This window comes from Microchirus variegatus (assembly GCF_963457635.1).
Source record: "Microchirus variegatus genome assembly, chromosome: 13".
Lineage (NCBI taxonomy): Eukaryota > Metazoa > Chordata > Actinopteri > Pleuronectiformes > Soleidae > Microchirus > Microchirus variegatus.
In genome coordinates, this window is record NC_139814.1 from 8,935,295 (window position 1) to 8,951,561 (window position 16,267).

General features: G+C 38.6%; 1 protein-coding gene across 1 annotated transcript; it reads right to left on the bottom strand.

Moving 5' to 3' along the window:
* Positions 1 to 1,925: 1,925 nt before the first annotated feature.
* On the bottom strand, positions 1,926 to 16,267 carry kiaa0319l (KIAA0319-like). The gene is made up of 18 exons (XM_083900250.1): positions 16,180 to 16,267; positions 14,997 to 15,094; positions 14,734 to 14,821; positions 13,142 to 13,234; positions 12,553 to 12,685; positions 12,330 to 12,435; positions 11,899 to 12,021; positions 11,676 to 11,799; positions 9,017 to 9,149; positions 8,518 to 8,666; positions 7,633 to 7,784; positions 7,264 to 7,402; positions 6,134 to 6,293; positions 5,129 to 5,271; positions 4,637 to 4,759; positions 3,259 to 3,349; positions 3,009 to 3,100; positions 1,926 to 2,493 (listed from the first exon to the last, which is right to left on the bottom strand). Exons 2-18 carry the CDS (start codon positions 15,033 to 15,035, stop codon positions 2,297 to 2,299), a joined length of 2,085 nt encoding a protein of 694 aa, XP_083756376.1. The 5' UTR covers positions 15,036 to 15,094; positions 16,180 to 16,267; the 3' UTR covers positions 1,926 to 2,296.

The window sequence follows — 16,267 nt, forward strand, 5'->3', positions numbered from 1 at the left end:
CATGAATCAAGAACACAGGTCCATGTGTGACAAAAAGAAAAGTGGGCACTTGGGTAAACTTGATTCTAGTTTTCCTCACAGACGTTGACAAAAATGTCTAAATCATTTCAGAAAACCTGGAGGAAAAGAACTCAAATTTAAATAATGAATTGAACTGAAATCAGCAGTAATCGACTTGACAGTGAGAAAACAGAGCACTTTTACATGATTGCTTATTTCACATGGAGTACAAACAGAAGTGAATTAACAGTGTAACCCTTTAACAATCAACAAAGCAAAGGAAAAAGTGCCTCAAAATGTGGACTCGTGGAGCAGTTTCACATTCTGTGTGCAAAGCGAACACACGCTCAGCTCTTATGAGGATTCTTCTCCAAATGACTCTTCATTTTGGTTAATGTGTTCAATCAGCACAGTCCAGAAACACCTTAGAATAACACTGACAGCAGATTCTGCTGTTTTTCTTTTTTCTCCTACATTGTGTGTTTTGTAACTGGCGCATCTCAGGCAAACATCCCTCTGATTGACCTCCTGATTTTGTGGAAAAAGGAACAATAAGTTGTCCTGATAAAGCTCATTTTCATTACAAATGGAGGTTTAGTGATGCCCGTTTTAATCTTGAATGTCCGTCTTGACCTGGTCAGGGCCTCTCACACAGATGTGTTAATATGTGCCACAATAAAAGCAGTTAGATAAATCTGCTGAAATTACAGAGAAACTTAAAATCCCACTTTGATAGACATCAAGCTTATACAATATTATCATATACACCTTCAGCTGCAGTAGGCAGGACCACACTTGAATTTCAGGCCCAGGATGGAACTGTCCTCTCACTGACATTCAAACACATTTAATTGCCTTTATGTCCAACTCTCTGTTTTCATATTTAGGTTTATTTCTATCATAGGCAGTGGTGTGAATAGATGTTTCTGCTCACACTCTGAACTGCAGTGTCGTCCTCTCAAATCACTAGATTTACATTATCCTGAAAGGTTATTAAGGATTTATTAATATGCTAATAATATCCTACCTACTGCACCTATAAGCCTAGAAGTATGTAACAGTTATTGAGGATGCCTCTGGATATGAGCTGTGTTCAGGTTTGCTCAAGTTCTTCAGATTTCTTTTCTATATTCAAGGGAAAAAAAACTGCAACACAATCCAGTGTTTTTGACTGAACTTCCAACCGGTGAGACAAAAATAAGACCGACAGAAATGAAATCAAATTGCACTGAAATCTAATCACAGTGTAAAGGTTGTTAAAAAAAACAAAGTGGTCTCCAGGGTTCAAGCATTTGTTACACTGCAGTAAATTGAGATAATGGAGGAAGCCGTGTCCCAATTATCCTTGTTGTGAACTTATAATTATCTTCCTCACTCATTAACGATGTGTGTTCCAGTGTGTATGTGTGTGTGTGTCCTTGTGGACTTAATCCACAAGGACAGGAGCTTTCACAATAAAAACATTTTTTTTAATTTTTTTTTTTTAAAGAGATTAAAAAAAAGGAAGATATTCTGCCCCAAATCCACTGACAACACAGCAACTCTTCTGTGGGTTAATTATTAACGAACAAAATCAAACAAAATGCACTGAAGATCACATCTTTTTGGCACAGCAGCCAGACAAACCCACACATACATTCCACTCACACAAACATGCAGGCGGTCATTCCAGTGTCATATTGTGCCACAACTGCGATCTGATTCTTCATGCACTTCTGCTGTTGGTGGCCATTTTGTTGTTTTCGTCAGCAAATCACAAAAAAAACCATCCTCAGAGCAGAAAAAACCATGGCAGTGTTTGGTAGCACCAGGTTGACCTGGCACAGTGTGACAACGATGTGTTTGTGTGCGATTATTAAAGTCTGATACAAGAGGCAAGGTGTGAGTGAGTCGTGGCTGGTTTTCATGTCACTAATGAAAGTCAAGTGTAACTAATGTGTGCCTCAGTCAGACGGGTAACAGTACATTCTTTATGTCTCTGTGTTAAATAAAAGGGGTCTATGCCATATTTTATACAATACAAAACAGTGTTCACCCAAAACTGAGTGATGTTTTCCCCTTCATATTGGCTCAGAACAATCAGGAAAATTCCAGTATAATGGGTGTTTTAAGCTGTGACACGTTTCCAGCATGTGTTTCCCAAATCCGGGTATCATGCTGTCTTGTCTTCATGAATGGGAGGTGCGAGGTTTTCGTGTTGAAGTGAAACAAAAGAGGAAGAGTGAGGAACAGAGGGGGTGTGATGATCAGAGGAGGGGTGTGTGAGGGCAGCAGCGAGCTCCCTCCTCCTCTCTTGCTATAGCCGCTCCTCCCTTTGCTTCTTGGCCCTGGTCGGCCCCTGGCCGTTCCTCAGGGAGCCGTTCTGGGGCCGGAGGAGGTGCCCGCGCTCCTGCTCCGTCCACGGCACGCCGCCGTGCCCATCATCGCTGTCCAGGTCAGAGTCCGAGTGCATGAGAGCGGAGGAGGTGGGAGCAGGTACTGGCTTCAAACGTGCTAGAAAGCAGGTTGTGGTGAAGAGGGAGAAACGGTGTGAAGTTCAAGTGATGCCGATTTAAAACCGGACTATGTTGTTATTGTTACAGAGCTGTAACTTATTTATAAAATTATTACATCTACACTTTTATCTACAACGGATTTAGATAAAGGTTTCTGGATATGTAATAAATGAACCAAGGAATAAATTATAAGATTTCAGTGGAGACCAGGATACAGACTCACTGTATTGACATTGTGGAAATCTGAGCAGCCTTTTGCACAGGTTTGTGCTCTCTGAGTTATTTTTCTTATTCTAATGTATGCAGCATAAGAAAATTAGATAGAAAAAGACATGCTATAGTATGATAACACTTGCCTGTGTTATTGAAAGATATTCAGTTATGACAAGGAAACCAGCAAATGTTACTTTATCTTACCCTTCATTTAATTATTTATTTAGCCTTTTTTGGTCAGTTACCTGACTGAAAAGCCTCTACACAATATTCTGTCATATTTGTGTGTGTCTGTCTTACCAACTCTCGGCAGCTGAAGCTCCAAACTGTCTTGCTCGTCAGCTTCTAGTATCTTGTATCGACTTTTGCTTCTGCGCACTTTGCTCTTTCGTCTTCCAGGAAAAAAAACAAAAAAACATTTAACTTTTCATCTGCCGGTGAAGTAACGAGGTGGAAAAAAAACTCAGAAAAGAAAGTGTATACTTGTGCTTCCAAAGGAATTTTAGAACAATCGGCATATTTTATTTCAAGTTTTAGGACTTCAACTCACCGTTTGCAGCAACACACCATACCCCAGACCACTGTTGCTATAGCGACCACGATCAGAAAAGATGCTATGGTCACGTAGAGTACGCTCCACTCTGAAAACAAAGCATGTTTGGCACAAAGAAAATGTACTTAAAATAATATAATTCAGCAAAATTGTACATTATACAGTCTCTTTAAGACTGCAACTAAATTTCACAGAATAATCCCTATATAATATACACTGACCAGCCAGAGATACACCTGTCCAGCTGCCAGGTAACACAAATATTTAATCAGTAAATCACATGGCAGCAACTCAATTTATTAAGGCATGTAGACAAGCTGAGGTTGAAACTGAGCATTAAAGGTCACATAGAGTGGTCCTGTTGCACATAAATGTTAGTTATGGAGGTCTACTTACATACATTAACTTGTTTTTATGGTCAAAAACCTCCTAGTTGCTGTGAACTAGCCGATAGAAATCCTCTTTTCTGACAGTGTTTTTTTGCTGCGAGATTTCAGAGTGAACTTTCACCCCCAGAAGACAGAGTCTTGTGATTAGCCAGTACTATCCAGCACATCTGTTCTCAGAAGCGCAGCGCCCCCCTCTGGAACGGCGGATGCACTGCTCCTCATTATCAAAACATTGTTTTAACAGTGTTTAAAAATAGCTTCGTCACGACTCCCCGCCACAGTCCCTTTTATGACTTTAAACCGGAGTCAGACCCAGAGTCAGAAGACACTGTTGCTCCTGAAACACCTCCACAACGGACGTTGTTCTTCTTCTGCGGTTCAATGTACGTAACCGGATGTGCCCGGACTAGTGCCCGGAGCAGGACGATCGGTTGTTCAGGAGAACCGCTGCTAACGTAACTATTACGGGATTTTCAGTGATCTCGTTGAGCCCCGAGATTACAATAAAACACAACGTTCTCAGCAGTGGCTGAACTGTTTGTTTCGAACCGTCAGGGCTTCATAAACAAGGTAATGACGCAGATACACACCAAAAAAACAGCGATAATAGGAACTTCCGGTCTAGTTCTGCTTTAAAATGAGGAAGAACTATGATTTAAGTGAATGTGGCCTGGTTGTTGGTGACAGATTGGCTGGTCTAGCTGGAGTATTTCAGAAACAGGTGATCTACTGTCAGAGGGGAATGACCAGACTGGTTTTAAATGACAAAAAGGCAAGAGTAACTTGAATAACCTGTCTTTAAAAATTCAGAGATTAACTAAATTCTTAATAACTCAATTAACTCAATTAACTCAATTAACTCAAGTTAATTGTCTAAAGCAGCAGAGGAGCAGACAGGTATTGCTCTGGGCCTTTTTATTAGGGTGCCCAGTGTGCTTAATAAAGTGGCTGATGAGTGTACAGTATATGAATTCTTCTCATCTCACCACAGTTGCTCTCCGCATCTCCAAACTGAGCTCTGATGAAGTTCTCCATCCAGAAAGGGTGACAGACACAGCGTCGTGTAAACGAGTCACACTCGCCGTGACTGGAGCAGTTCAGCTGACAGACTGAGGAGAGAGAGCACGTGTTAAGAAACTTTATATCTCAGTGTGATGACAAGATTTAAAATACCAACAACAAACTACAATATATGAATGTTATAGAATAAAAATCAAGGAATTCAAGTGTTAGGTTTTACCACAAGTATGAGAGAACATCAGTGAAAAAGACATAACTTTTAGCAGCAGCTGAAAAATCTGAGAGATTTAACCTTTGCCCTCTATGAAAACCTGTTATCTGGGTTAGGGTTTAATTGTTTAATTGATTTAATTGTTGTCATAATTCAGAAAAATAAATATTTCATAATAATATTCTCCTTCTTCATTTCCTTTTGTTGCGTTTGTCTCATACAACATTTATTTCCAAAAGGTACTCACTGACTGTATCCACTCGTCGAGCCTTAAAGATGAGGAAGTCGTTTTTCTGCTTGCGCAATTTGTTGCGTAGGCCAAATGCAACACTGTGTCCAGACAGAGGAGGGCGCCCTGGACCACCCGACACCAGGAAGACCAAACAAGTACTGGGGAGGGAAGAAAAAAACGGAATGAATGTTATTTGTGAAAATCTTATTTCTGTGAAAGTGCTATACGAAATGTATTATTATCATTATTATTAGGCAACAACTTGAGACTGTGATCGCTCGTGATGGTTCGACAGGGACACATGTACGGCCGTGCATGTAGTCTGTTGACTGCCTTGAGATGAACTGCAGCCTTATGCTATTGTTGCTGCGACGTCCAAAATGTCGAAAGTTAACATGGAAAAAAAAAAAAAAAAAAAAAAAAAAAAAAAAGTAATAAAATTATATGGGTAATGGGGGCGGGACTAGATAAGCTTTGCTTCTCCCGCTGTCCCTTTCGGTCATGTGTATGAATATAAATGATGATGTATGCAGATGTTGATTACTTGTCATGCCCGAAATAAACGATTCATTCATTCATTCATTCATTCATTCATTCATTCATTCATTCATTCATTCATTATTTTCATATCCGTCAATTCTTATCTTGTAGTGAAAGCATCTGGACTTAAAACAGTGCTTCACTAAAAGCATGGCAATAATTTTACAGTATTATTGTCATACCATCTTATTTCTAATGTAGTTTCAGTGGTAAGAGTGTGGTAATTAGGAAATAATGTGAAAGTAATACCATGTTATTTCATTGTAATAGCTCAGTTATGAACATAACCTCTAATAACCATCTTTGTAATACCTTCACATTAATATATTATATTATATTATAATAGATTTACCATCACATGAAGTTGAAATTCATCCACCGATTGTTCCCACTTACATTTTCCATTGTTATTACCAGGCTAATGTGAATTTCTCCCACAAAAATAATGGAGAAAGAAGCAGAACGTGCAGAACGACTCACCTGTGCTCATTAAATGCAGTTATTTCTCGCACAATGATGTCACTGTCCAGGACGCCCAGTAAAACTCCGACCTGGCGCAGCAGCATGTCACGCTGGTGTTGGGACACCTGTGATACTGGAACCTCCAACACCAGCTCCACCAAGTCACGTTCCCACATGTCTGACGTGGGACAGAAGGGAGGGGGAGAGAGTTTGTTGTGTTTTTTTTTTTGTTATGTCTTAGTGATTTTACCTCATGCATATTTTTCTGGATGTGGTTTTCTTTTATTTTACTTGACTAATGTTATTGCTGTATTTATCTGTGTGTAATAAATAAAAATATAGTAACACAGAGAGGGAGAAGCTGAGATAAGAACATGCTGATCACAGAATCCATCTGACTCTTAAATCTGGGAAAGGAGCCAGAGCGCCGAGCGATGGATTAGTTTCTGGCGGAAAGTTGTCTGTGCACCGTATGTCGTACACTGATCTGTTCAACCTTCTGCTGTAGGGTTGTGTTTCTTGCTGTGTAGACTCTGCAATAGACTTTTGTTTTATCATCCTCAGGATAATTTTTATGATGAAATTCTGCAAGTTCACTTCAAATTTACACACTTTACCTACAACAATCTCATGTGCTTCTGCTTTATTAATCTCAAAACAAAAGTGCTGTAACATGCCAGATTCTCTACACAGGTGTGAAAAAACGAATCATTTATAAACATGATGAATTGTCTGGGTTTACGTTTGTTGTTGTTGTTGTTTAATGTAGGTGGGTTGAATGCTACTACAAAACAAAAGTCATATGTTATAGTGTATTAGATATAGTGATGCTTTACCAAATGACGGAATTAAATAATGACTACTACTATGACTATAATGTAATACAAGAATGACATTTAGTATATGCACATGTATATCTTATTTTCTTTTTAAATTGGCATAAAAATGTATGTATAACCTTTATTTGCCTGCTATTTCTATCAAATATCTTTTGTTGCTACCTTCTATGCTGTTATGTCAAGTTGAATTTCCTCTATAAGCGGAGTGATATAAATATATCTGATCTTTTCTCACAATAATAAAAGAGAACAGTTAAATTGCTTGCAGTTAAACTTCTTAGATTAGATAGATTTGTCTGGTCCCTTTACCTGCTTTGACCTCCACTGTCCCTCTGTCAGTGCTGGCCTGTCCTTTACTGTCAGTCACAGTCAGGCTGAAGCTGTACTTCCCCATAACCAGGTTTCCCAGAAATAGGACTGCCTGGTGGTCAGAGTTGTTCAGTACATCCTGTTGGAACGAAAAATGACAAAACATGTAACTGACATTTCCTAACGAGGATATCCAAATTAGCTTTAAAAAGGTACATGAAAAATTATTGTTTGAACAGTTACCGTATGATAACATTTATTCACATATTTTATAGTTTCAGGACTTGTTTAGCATGTACTCTTATAAATGAGATCAGGTAAAAACATGTTTCTAATGTACAGTCAAGGGCTTAAATCAGAAACACTCACCCCTGCAGCTGGGCTGGTATCGTCTCTGGTCCACAGGTAAGTGACTCCACCTTTGTCGTCAGTTGAGTGGGATCCGTCCAGAATGGCGGTCCTGACAGGCAGAGAGATGGGTGGACTCGACACGACGTGAGCCATAGGTGGCTGGTCCAACTCTGGTGGTGAAAAAAATGGTGGTCAACGCATGTGTGGTAAACTACTGTTAACGATAATGTTTTTTTCCCATTGAATGAATCTATAGCTATTTGTTTTTATGTCACTATCTATTTATAGTGATATGGAAAACTAGAAAAAAGCTGAAATAGAACTTAAAAACCAATTAGGTCATAGCTTAAAGTATATTTTTGAAGGTCAGTTGGGTGCAGGTAAAAAACAATCTCAAATATGTATGGGTATGTATTTTTGACAGTGTATGTGCACATGTATTTAAGACGTGCAGTATAATATTTCTAAAAAAAAAGATTTTGTTGGAGGTTTTTATTCTGCAGGTTTAATTAAGTTAAAATACACATTAGCATACATCTTTCAACCATTTATTATTATTCTTTAACAAAATGAATGAGATAAGAAATAGATGATTATTAATAAGTAATAATTAACACACAGCAATCCTTTTGGGACTCACATCAACTTCCATTAATTTGGACAGTTTAGACTTAAGTCTTATCCCTAACGCTAACCCTGACCATAACCTAAGCTTAACCTAACCACACAATTCAAATCTTAGCCCTAAACTTAACCAGTTCCTCAGAAATGAGGTTCAGGTTCAATAGAACCAGGTTTTGGTATTCATGAGGACTACTGGCCCCGACAAGGTCAGTGTTCATGCTAGAAAAGGTCCTAAAGGGGTAAGAAAATACCCACCCACACACACACACACACACTCACCTTCTCTGACAATGACGGTGACAGTGTCTGTACTCTGCAGCTTCCTCTCATCCATTACTGTCAGGGTGAACTCATACCTGCCGACCTCCAGACCTGTCACCGTGGCAACGGCACTGTCTGCGTTCTCGATCTTTACATCAACAGGACCGCTGATGGAGCAAGAGAGCATGAAATGAGATTAACTCATGGACCTTGATGAAAAAGAGTGTTGTGGATGTTTGAGTTCCACTACATTATATATTTGAAGTGAAGTGATTTTAACACAGAGTTATACTGACTTTACTTATTACTTACTATTGTGCAGTTTGCAGAGTGGAGAGGTTAAACCATAAGCTAAAGTTAGGATTTAACTTTAACTTGCAGCACTTAATCACTGACGTTTCCATCTAACTAACCATGTTTTAGCAACTGAAAATCTACATCTTAATGAAAAAAATAGCTTGATTTCCAAAAGTAATGTGCCACAGTGTGTGTGTGTATGAGCTGGTGTCTAACTGACCTGGTTTGCTTCCAGTGGTAGGTGGCAATCTTCTGATCGTCACTGCTCTTACTGCCGTCCAGTGTGGTCCGGTCGACTGGCAGAGTCAGCTCTTTCTCTGGTCCTGCATCTGCTACTGGTGGTTTATTGTTTTCTGCAGGGACACAGTTACAGAAAGAGAGAAGATTAAGAAACATTTTTACACTGTATAGTCTGGCTAGCTCTTGTTTGTAGACCATGTGACACTTGAATATAATGATTGTGGGTTTGCATGCACTTCTTCTGGGTTGCAAAGTGGAAGGGAATTGGGCTTGTAACTGTAGATTTGCTGGTTAAAATCCCTGGACAGATCAAGAGCTGAGGTACCCACATCCTATTGCTTCCTTAGTGTAGATGTATGCCGCCTGCTGCTCTTTGTGTGAGTAATACTCAATGAAAATAAAAACAACAACACAAAACATCCAAGAAACAGTAACACACCTGACTATTTCTTCAGAACTGCTCATGTATGATAATTGCTATCCACTACCTGCATAAGGCACATCAGACTGTGGAATTACACTATGTTGACACAGCAAGTGATAACATCACACATCCATATCCTGTTCAAACACTGCAATGATGTATTGCTAATGTTTACACTTTACAGTTCACCAGCTGCTCATCGCCTTCCACATACTGAGTCAAAGAGTCAGAGCTGGTTTCATGTGATTTGCTGCACTCAGCTTGACAATGAAAAAAATCTAATAAAAATCCATATGTAGTAATCAGTGTGGATATTGTGGTGGTAAATCACTGTATGGGATGTGTAAAAATACTTCAGAGAATCAGCTGAGAAGGATAACGAGCACCTATGAGTGTGACACTACAGACCATGACAATTTGTATTTATTTTATTATTATTATTATTATTATTTATAAAAAAAATTAAAAAATGCATTAACATTTTTAAATGTTTCTGAATGGGTAAAATACTGGTATAGCAACTTCATAGTAGGTAGTTGTAAAAATTACAATATCAAAATCCATACCTTAAAGCAAATACAAAAGGCTCATTCAGGGTCAAGAAAAACAGCAATTAATTTAATCAGGTGATTGTATTTTATCTTCCAAAAGAAAATGATTTCCCTAAATGTAACATGCTGGCCCTTTAAGTGTTCTTAGTGCATGTATATCTGTCTTTGGTGCAGCTCTTCTCACGTGAGGACATTAAAAAAAGCTTCACACATCATACAGACACACAACTGACACTCAGCGTGCTGTATAAACAATGCTCATATTTGTATAAAGCCTGAGAGAGAACGTGTAAACAAGACATAACTCAGGAAGTAATGAGCATAAAGGAAGTGATAAGGAGTTTAATTCAAGTCTCGGTTTTAGTGGTTTGGCTTAAGTGCAGACAGCTGCACAAACAAACCCAAAGTAGACGGGCAATCTGTCGAGGGCATAAAAGGTCAAGATCACATCACACATCTCGATCAAGATTATTATCTGAATCTGCTCCACACTGTGCAGATTCATAGTGTACAATATCATAAATGGAGCAATGTGTACTCTTTAAATGGTAATTGTGCCATTCCATGGGGTGGAGTAGCAGAGTGGTGGTACTCCTGTGTGCAGAGGCATCATGGTCACAACTCCACCCCTGGCTGGTTAGTACTCAATTGTAAGACGCTTTGGATAAAAGTGTCTGCCAAATGTAATTTCAAGAATGATTGCTTCATTTAATTAATTCTGACTTTCTCTACATAATGGAATGAAATTAATTTTTTTGACATGTTTAGTTCAAATAATTTTCATACTTCTACGTACTGCAGCAAGACAGTATGAAGCTAAAGCTGGTGTCCGAAGCAGATGACAAGTATTTTTCATTCCTTTTCACTTGAACATGATCTGACCTGACTATCACTTTGGATGCCGTTACCATGGCTTCCAGCTTCACTGTGAGGAACCTGAGGAGTTATTTTTGACCAGGTCATTTGACTCACATGTAAAACTAATTTCCAGAACAACCTTCTTCCATCTGCAAAACTCAAAAATTACAAACATTTTTATCCCTACAGGAGCTAAAAAAAAAAAGAAAAGCCCTTCAGTTTATTTGAAGTGCTGCAGCAAGATTCAAACAGGAACTAGAAGAAAATATCATATGCATATTACACCATTTCAGTCCACTGTTAGATTCTCTCCACTCGCTTCATGTACTGTGTCAGAAAACCAAAGCCAAAGAAACTTAGAAGCTATAAATGTACCAAGACATAAAACTTAAAGTGGGAGCTGGCTCAGGAAAACCTGAACTGTATTACATTATGACATGACGCTAGCCTTGCTCATTTTCTCGCTCCTCTCTCTCTTCTTTCTGTATTATTATCATTATTATTATTGTTGTTATTATTCATAATCTCTCTGTCCTTTGCTCTGCTGGTACCTGTGACTCCAGAGCAGCAGGACCTAGATTCAGTTGCAAAACTATTATTATTAGTGGTAGAATTGTCATTATTATTGTTACATTCAGATCAAAATGTGTGTGTGAACTGTACCCTCTATGTATCTCTGTAGTGAGTCAATATATGTTGTGATTTGGCACTATACAAATAAGATTGAATTAAAATGCTCATCCAAAAGGGTGAGTCAGCAAACAGGAGCTTTTTTTTTTTTTTTATTAAACTGTCCAGCATTTTACCTGGCTGCACAATGACCGTGACCTGGGCGGTGTCCTGCTGTCCAGATGAGTCTGTCACAGTCAGCTGGAAGGTGTAATCTCCCTCCTGCATCGCTGATAGCTGCAGAATCGGTGTCCGTACACCCTGAAATCACACACAGTGAGCTGTCATGTTCGAACTCATGGAATAATGAACTAAAAGCATGAGTGAGTAAAATATGTGCATAGTTGGCGACTTTCTCACCTGCATCTCCACCACTTTATCCTTGCTCTCAGGGCTCAGGGACCACTCATAAGACAGGGAATCGTGGTCATCTGTGCTTTGGTTGCCATACAGAGTGATGGAGTTACGAGGCAACTGGATGACCTGATTTTTTCAGACATCGAAGATGAAATAATTGTAAATAATAATCATTTTTTTTAGTGTACAATTATTACTTTTCATTAGCCCAGAATGAGCATGTTTATATTTAAATCAGGAACAAGGTAAGCTCAAAGGTGGCCGTCATTTTGGACCACTATGTTTTTTACACTAACCCACAATGGACAAACTGAATTTCTTTTTGAGCTTTGATGCTAACTGGAGGCTACATAGGCTACATAGGGGGAGGGGGAGGTGAAGGACATTCAGCTGCAGCCTATAACTTCACCATTATGTTGCTAAATTTTACAAACCTGGTTAGGGCCGGCATTGGCCACGGGCCGGTAATCCTTGGCTTTGTTAACAGAGAGGGTGGCCTGCGTCGAGTGTTTGGCTCCATCTGAGTCTGTCACTGTTAAACTGCAAAAAAAAGAAGGATAATCAACTTATTAAATATACAAACTGTATGGGATACACCGTATAAATGTACATAAGAACTCAGTATTCAGTTATGAGATAAATGAGGTGCACCGGCACCTGAACGTGTAGTTCCCAGGCACCAGGCCGGTGAGGGTGAGGACAGGTGTCTCGGCAGAGACCTTCTCCTCCCTCAGTGGACCTTTGACCTCTTCCCAGTACCATGCAACCACCTTGTCATCATCAGTGCTCTCTGAAAAGAGGGCAAGGCGGGTGTATTTAAAAGGAAACACAATGTGCTTTTAGAAATAAAAGAAGCACACAGGAACAACAGGATTCACTTTGAAGAATGTAATATATATAACATTTTAAAATACATTTTATAACATTTCAATTTTTAGCCTATCAGCTCCAAACACAGTATACTGCAGCAGTGTTTAAAACTATTCAACGACATTCCTGTGCTGCAGGATATGATTCAGGATATGTCAAGACAGATGGAGGCAACAGCAACACTACACAAGTAAAGTCACCAAAGTTAACACCCTGCAGCTTTAAAAGAGAGTGTGGAAACAGTGTAAAAGCAAACATGAAATAAAAGTTTAAGTTAAACGCATTAAAGGATGAGAGGAAATTATAATACATTTCATTTTTCCTGAGATGTGTGTGTGTGTGTGTGTGTGTGTGTGTGTGTGTGTGCGAGACTCACGGCTGCCATCTATCACCGTAGAGCTAGTTGGCAAGGAAATCTCCTGGAACTTTGGAGAAACTATGGCAACAGGAGGCTTGTTTACCCGAGGCACTGTCAGGTGGAAGACAAGAAATGAACCCACTGAGATGAGCCGCACATCATCTGTTTCAGAGCGAGGCACTGTCAGCAAATCACAGTCATGAAGTATGTGTGTGGGTGGACAGCAGCCTCATCTCCCAGTAACATGATCGGAGTTAAACAAGAGGCATCGACTGTGCACTGACTTATGATCATTCCTTCTCATTGACTCTTTCAGAAAGGATAATGTGATCAAAAACATGCTCCTGTGGGTGGACACAATAACAAATATATATATAATAGTCTTGCACAAATTGTTCCTGAAAACTCTTACACAAATATCCAGTCCTTCAGTTCAGATGATATTCTGTTTTTCACGGTCAAGCCGTTGTTTACATCATTGTCTCACATAAAATATGTAATAAAGACTGGATTTTTTTTTTAATTATTATTTGTGAATAGGGCTGGGCTGTACGTATATTATATTATGTATTCTATTTTATATTGTGACCTGAGTTATAAGGCATCTGTGATGACCTTTCATGGTTTTAAAGGCTGTTGCATTGATAATCATCATATTTCATAATTCAATGAAACATACTAAATATTATATATTGATTAAAAAAATAGAAATGATTGGCAAAATATTATTACTTCTTGTCATTTTGTTATAGCAGAATTTGACCATATTTGTAGTCAATTTCATTGTTTCTGACAATCTAAATAGCCTTCATTTAACATTAAAAAGCTAGAAATAAAGCCAGTATTAACTGAAATGAAAGGTAATGACTTTATTTTATGATCATGTCATACAGATAATACAGTTTAGTGTATTTACAGTGTCTTGTCACTCTTCTTTTAGAAGCACTAACATCTCAAAAGAAAACGTTTCATGAGTTTAGAGGAGTGTGTGCAGCTTTATATCCAGATATATGTTGTATATCGGGATATAGACTAAAACCATCAAGATATTATTTCATTTTATCAGCCATATCACCAGCCTTACAGAAATATTGATTTGATTTACCATGTGATATATATCGTAATTGAATGATATAAAAATAGCACATCGTGATTGGATTGTTTTGCATACATGTACAACCCAATTTCATAGTTTATAATACTGCTATTGTATTTTTATTTATGCTACTGTAACAGGTGAATTTGCCCAGTGTGGGATCAATGAAGTCATACCTAATCTAATCTAATCCAATTTAATCTTTGTATGATGACTATAAGATCCTGAAAGTACCTGGCAATCCACGAGAGCCTTTAGGGAGGGTGGATAACAATATTTTGAATTTGAATTGTCACGCTAGTGAAAGTTATGATACGTACAAGATATCTTATACATATCCCGTCATCTTTGTTCTTCTACTGTGCAAAACCAGTCACACATGCTAGTTTTTATGATGCCACATGTTAGACCGTTCTGGTTACAAAATGCCATTTCTTCATTATTTTGTCCTACTTAGTAAGAGATTGCCGTTCATATTGTGAGCAAACGATGATGTGAATGGACCTCAGCTCACCTGGTTTGACCGTGACGTTGACAAAACCTTCTCCGTGAGCTCCCTCCCCATCCACCATCACCTCAAACTCATACAGACCCACAGTTAGCTATGAGAGAGAGAGAGAAGAGGAGAGAGTTGAGTAAGTCAAGCAAGCGTTAAGAGGAAACGATCTTTCTGAGACAACTGAAACCTTCTGTTTATTGTATTCAGTGGAGCTGCAGCTGCATGCTTTACTATTCTATTATTAGCAGGGTATGAAAGTGAGAGCTGTTCATCTGTACCTTGCTGAGTTTAAGAGTCTTGTTTTTCTTTCCTTCCATCTCCCCACTGTAATCTTTGGGATGTGATATCAAGCGCCAGTCAAATGCATAGTTCGTCCCTATGGAGAAACAGCAGTGTTTACCAAGTCAGTACATTACACAACATTACTTGAATCAAATCTGTCAGATAAGAATCATTTCCACATGAGAGACAGCACAGGAGGAGCTTGCCAATGATAGATCACGGGATTGGAAATTATTATGACGTGCAAGCTGGATTTAAAATTCTGTTTGACAAATAGTGACTGAGGGACACAGCAATCAGATAGGCTGACTCAGTATTGAATTAAAACATGTGACACTGACAGTGACGATGTTTACAGGGACACTCTTATCAACACTTTTCTTTATACACCTGTTCAAATATGATGCAAACATCTAATCAGTCAATTACACGGTAGCAACTCAGTTTATTTAGGCATGTGGACATCATCAAGACAAGCTGCTGAAGTTTAACCTGAGCGTCAGAGCGAGGAAGAAAGGTGTTTTTGAAGTGACTTCAACAGGTTGTGACAGTCACAACCTGTTGATCCACTGGGATTTTCAGACAAAGCCATCATAGGGTTTACAGAGAATGAGTGGGTAAGTGAGCAGAAAATGCCTTGTTGATGTCAAAAGTGAGAGAAGAATGGTCACACTGGTTTTAGATGACAGATCGGCACTAAACCTTACCCACAGAAAGGCAATAAAGATCATCTCTGAACTGAGGCTGCAACGATTATTTATCAATTACTAAATTAAACATCAACTATTTTGATAATCAATGAATCACTTTGAGTTTTGTTTTTTTATAATTAAAACAGGCTTTTTGATATTTCAACTTCTTAAATGTGAATATTTTAAGAAATCATTAAAACTGAATAATTGTGATTTGTGGACAAAGCAAGACATTTGAGAACATCATCATTTCCAGGTTCAAAATGTTTAGTTTTTTTACATTTTATGAACCAAACAAGTACTCGATTAATCGAGAAAATAATCAACAGATTTGTTGATTAAGAAAATAATTGTTAGTTGCGGCCCTACTAGAGACATGATGTTAACAGAAATATTGATAGAATATTCTACTAGCAACTCGTGTAAACAATGTAATGAGAGAAATGTCTGATTCAGTTGGATTATTTTCATGATGCAGTGGTTTTACCTGTCGGAGGTGGAGGGACCACAAAGGCATTGAGTTCAACCTCGTTGCGGGGAAGTGTGACCTCCACGCTCTGTCCTGCTGACACCAC

What these genes read in the sequence shown, in the direction of transcription:
- kiaa0319l (XM_083900250.1), bottom strand. Translation starts at nt 15,035, where the DNA reads ATGGAAGGAAAGAAAAACAAGACTCTTAAACTCAGCAAG. An exon ending in GACAGTGGAGGTCAAAGCAG is followed by an intron (nt 6,294 to 7,263) that starts GTAAAGGGACCA and finishes GTCCCACGTCAG; the next exon opens with ACATGTGGGAACGTGACTTG. An exon ending in TCGACGAGTGGATACAGTCA is followed by an intron (nt 4,760 to 5,128) that starts GTGAGTACCTTT and finishes CTCTCTCCTCAG; the next exon opens with TCTGTCAGCTGAACTGCTCC.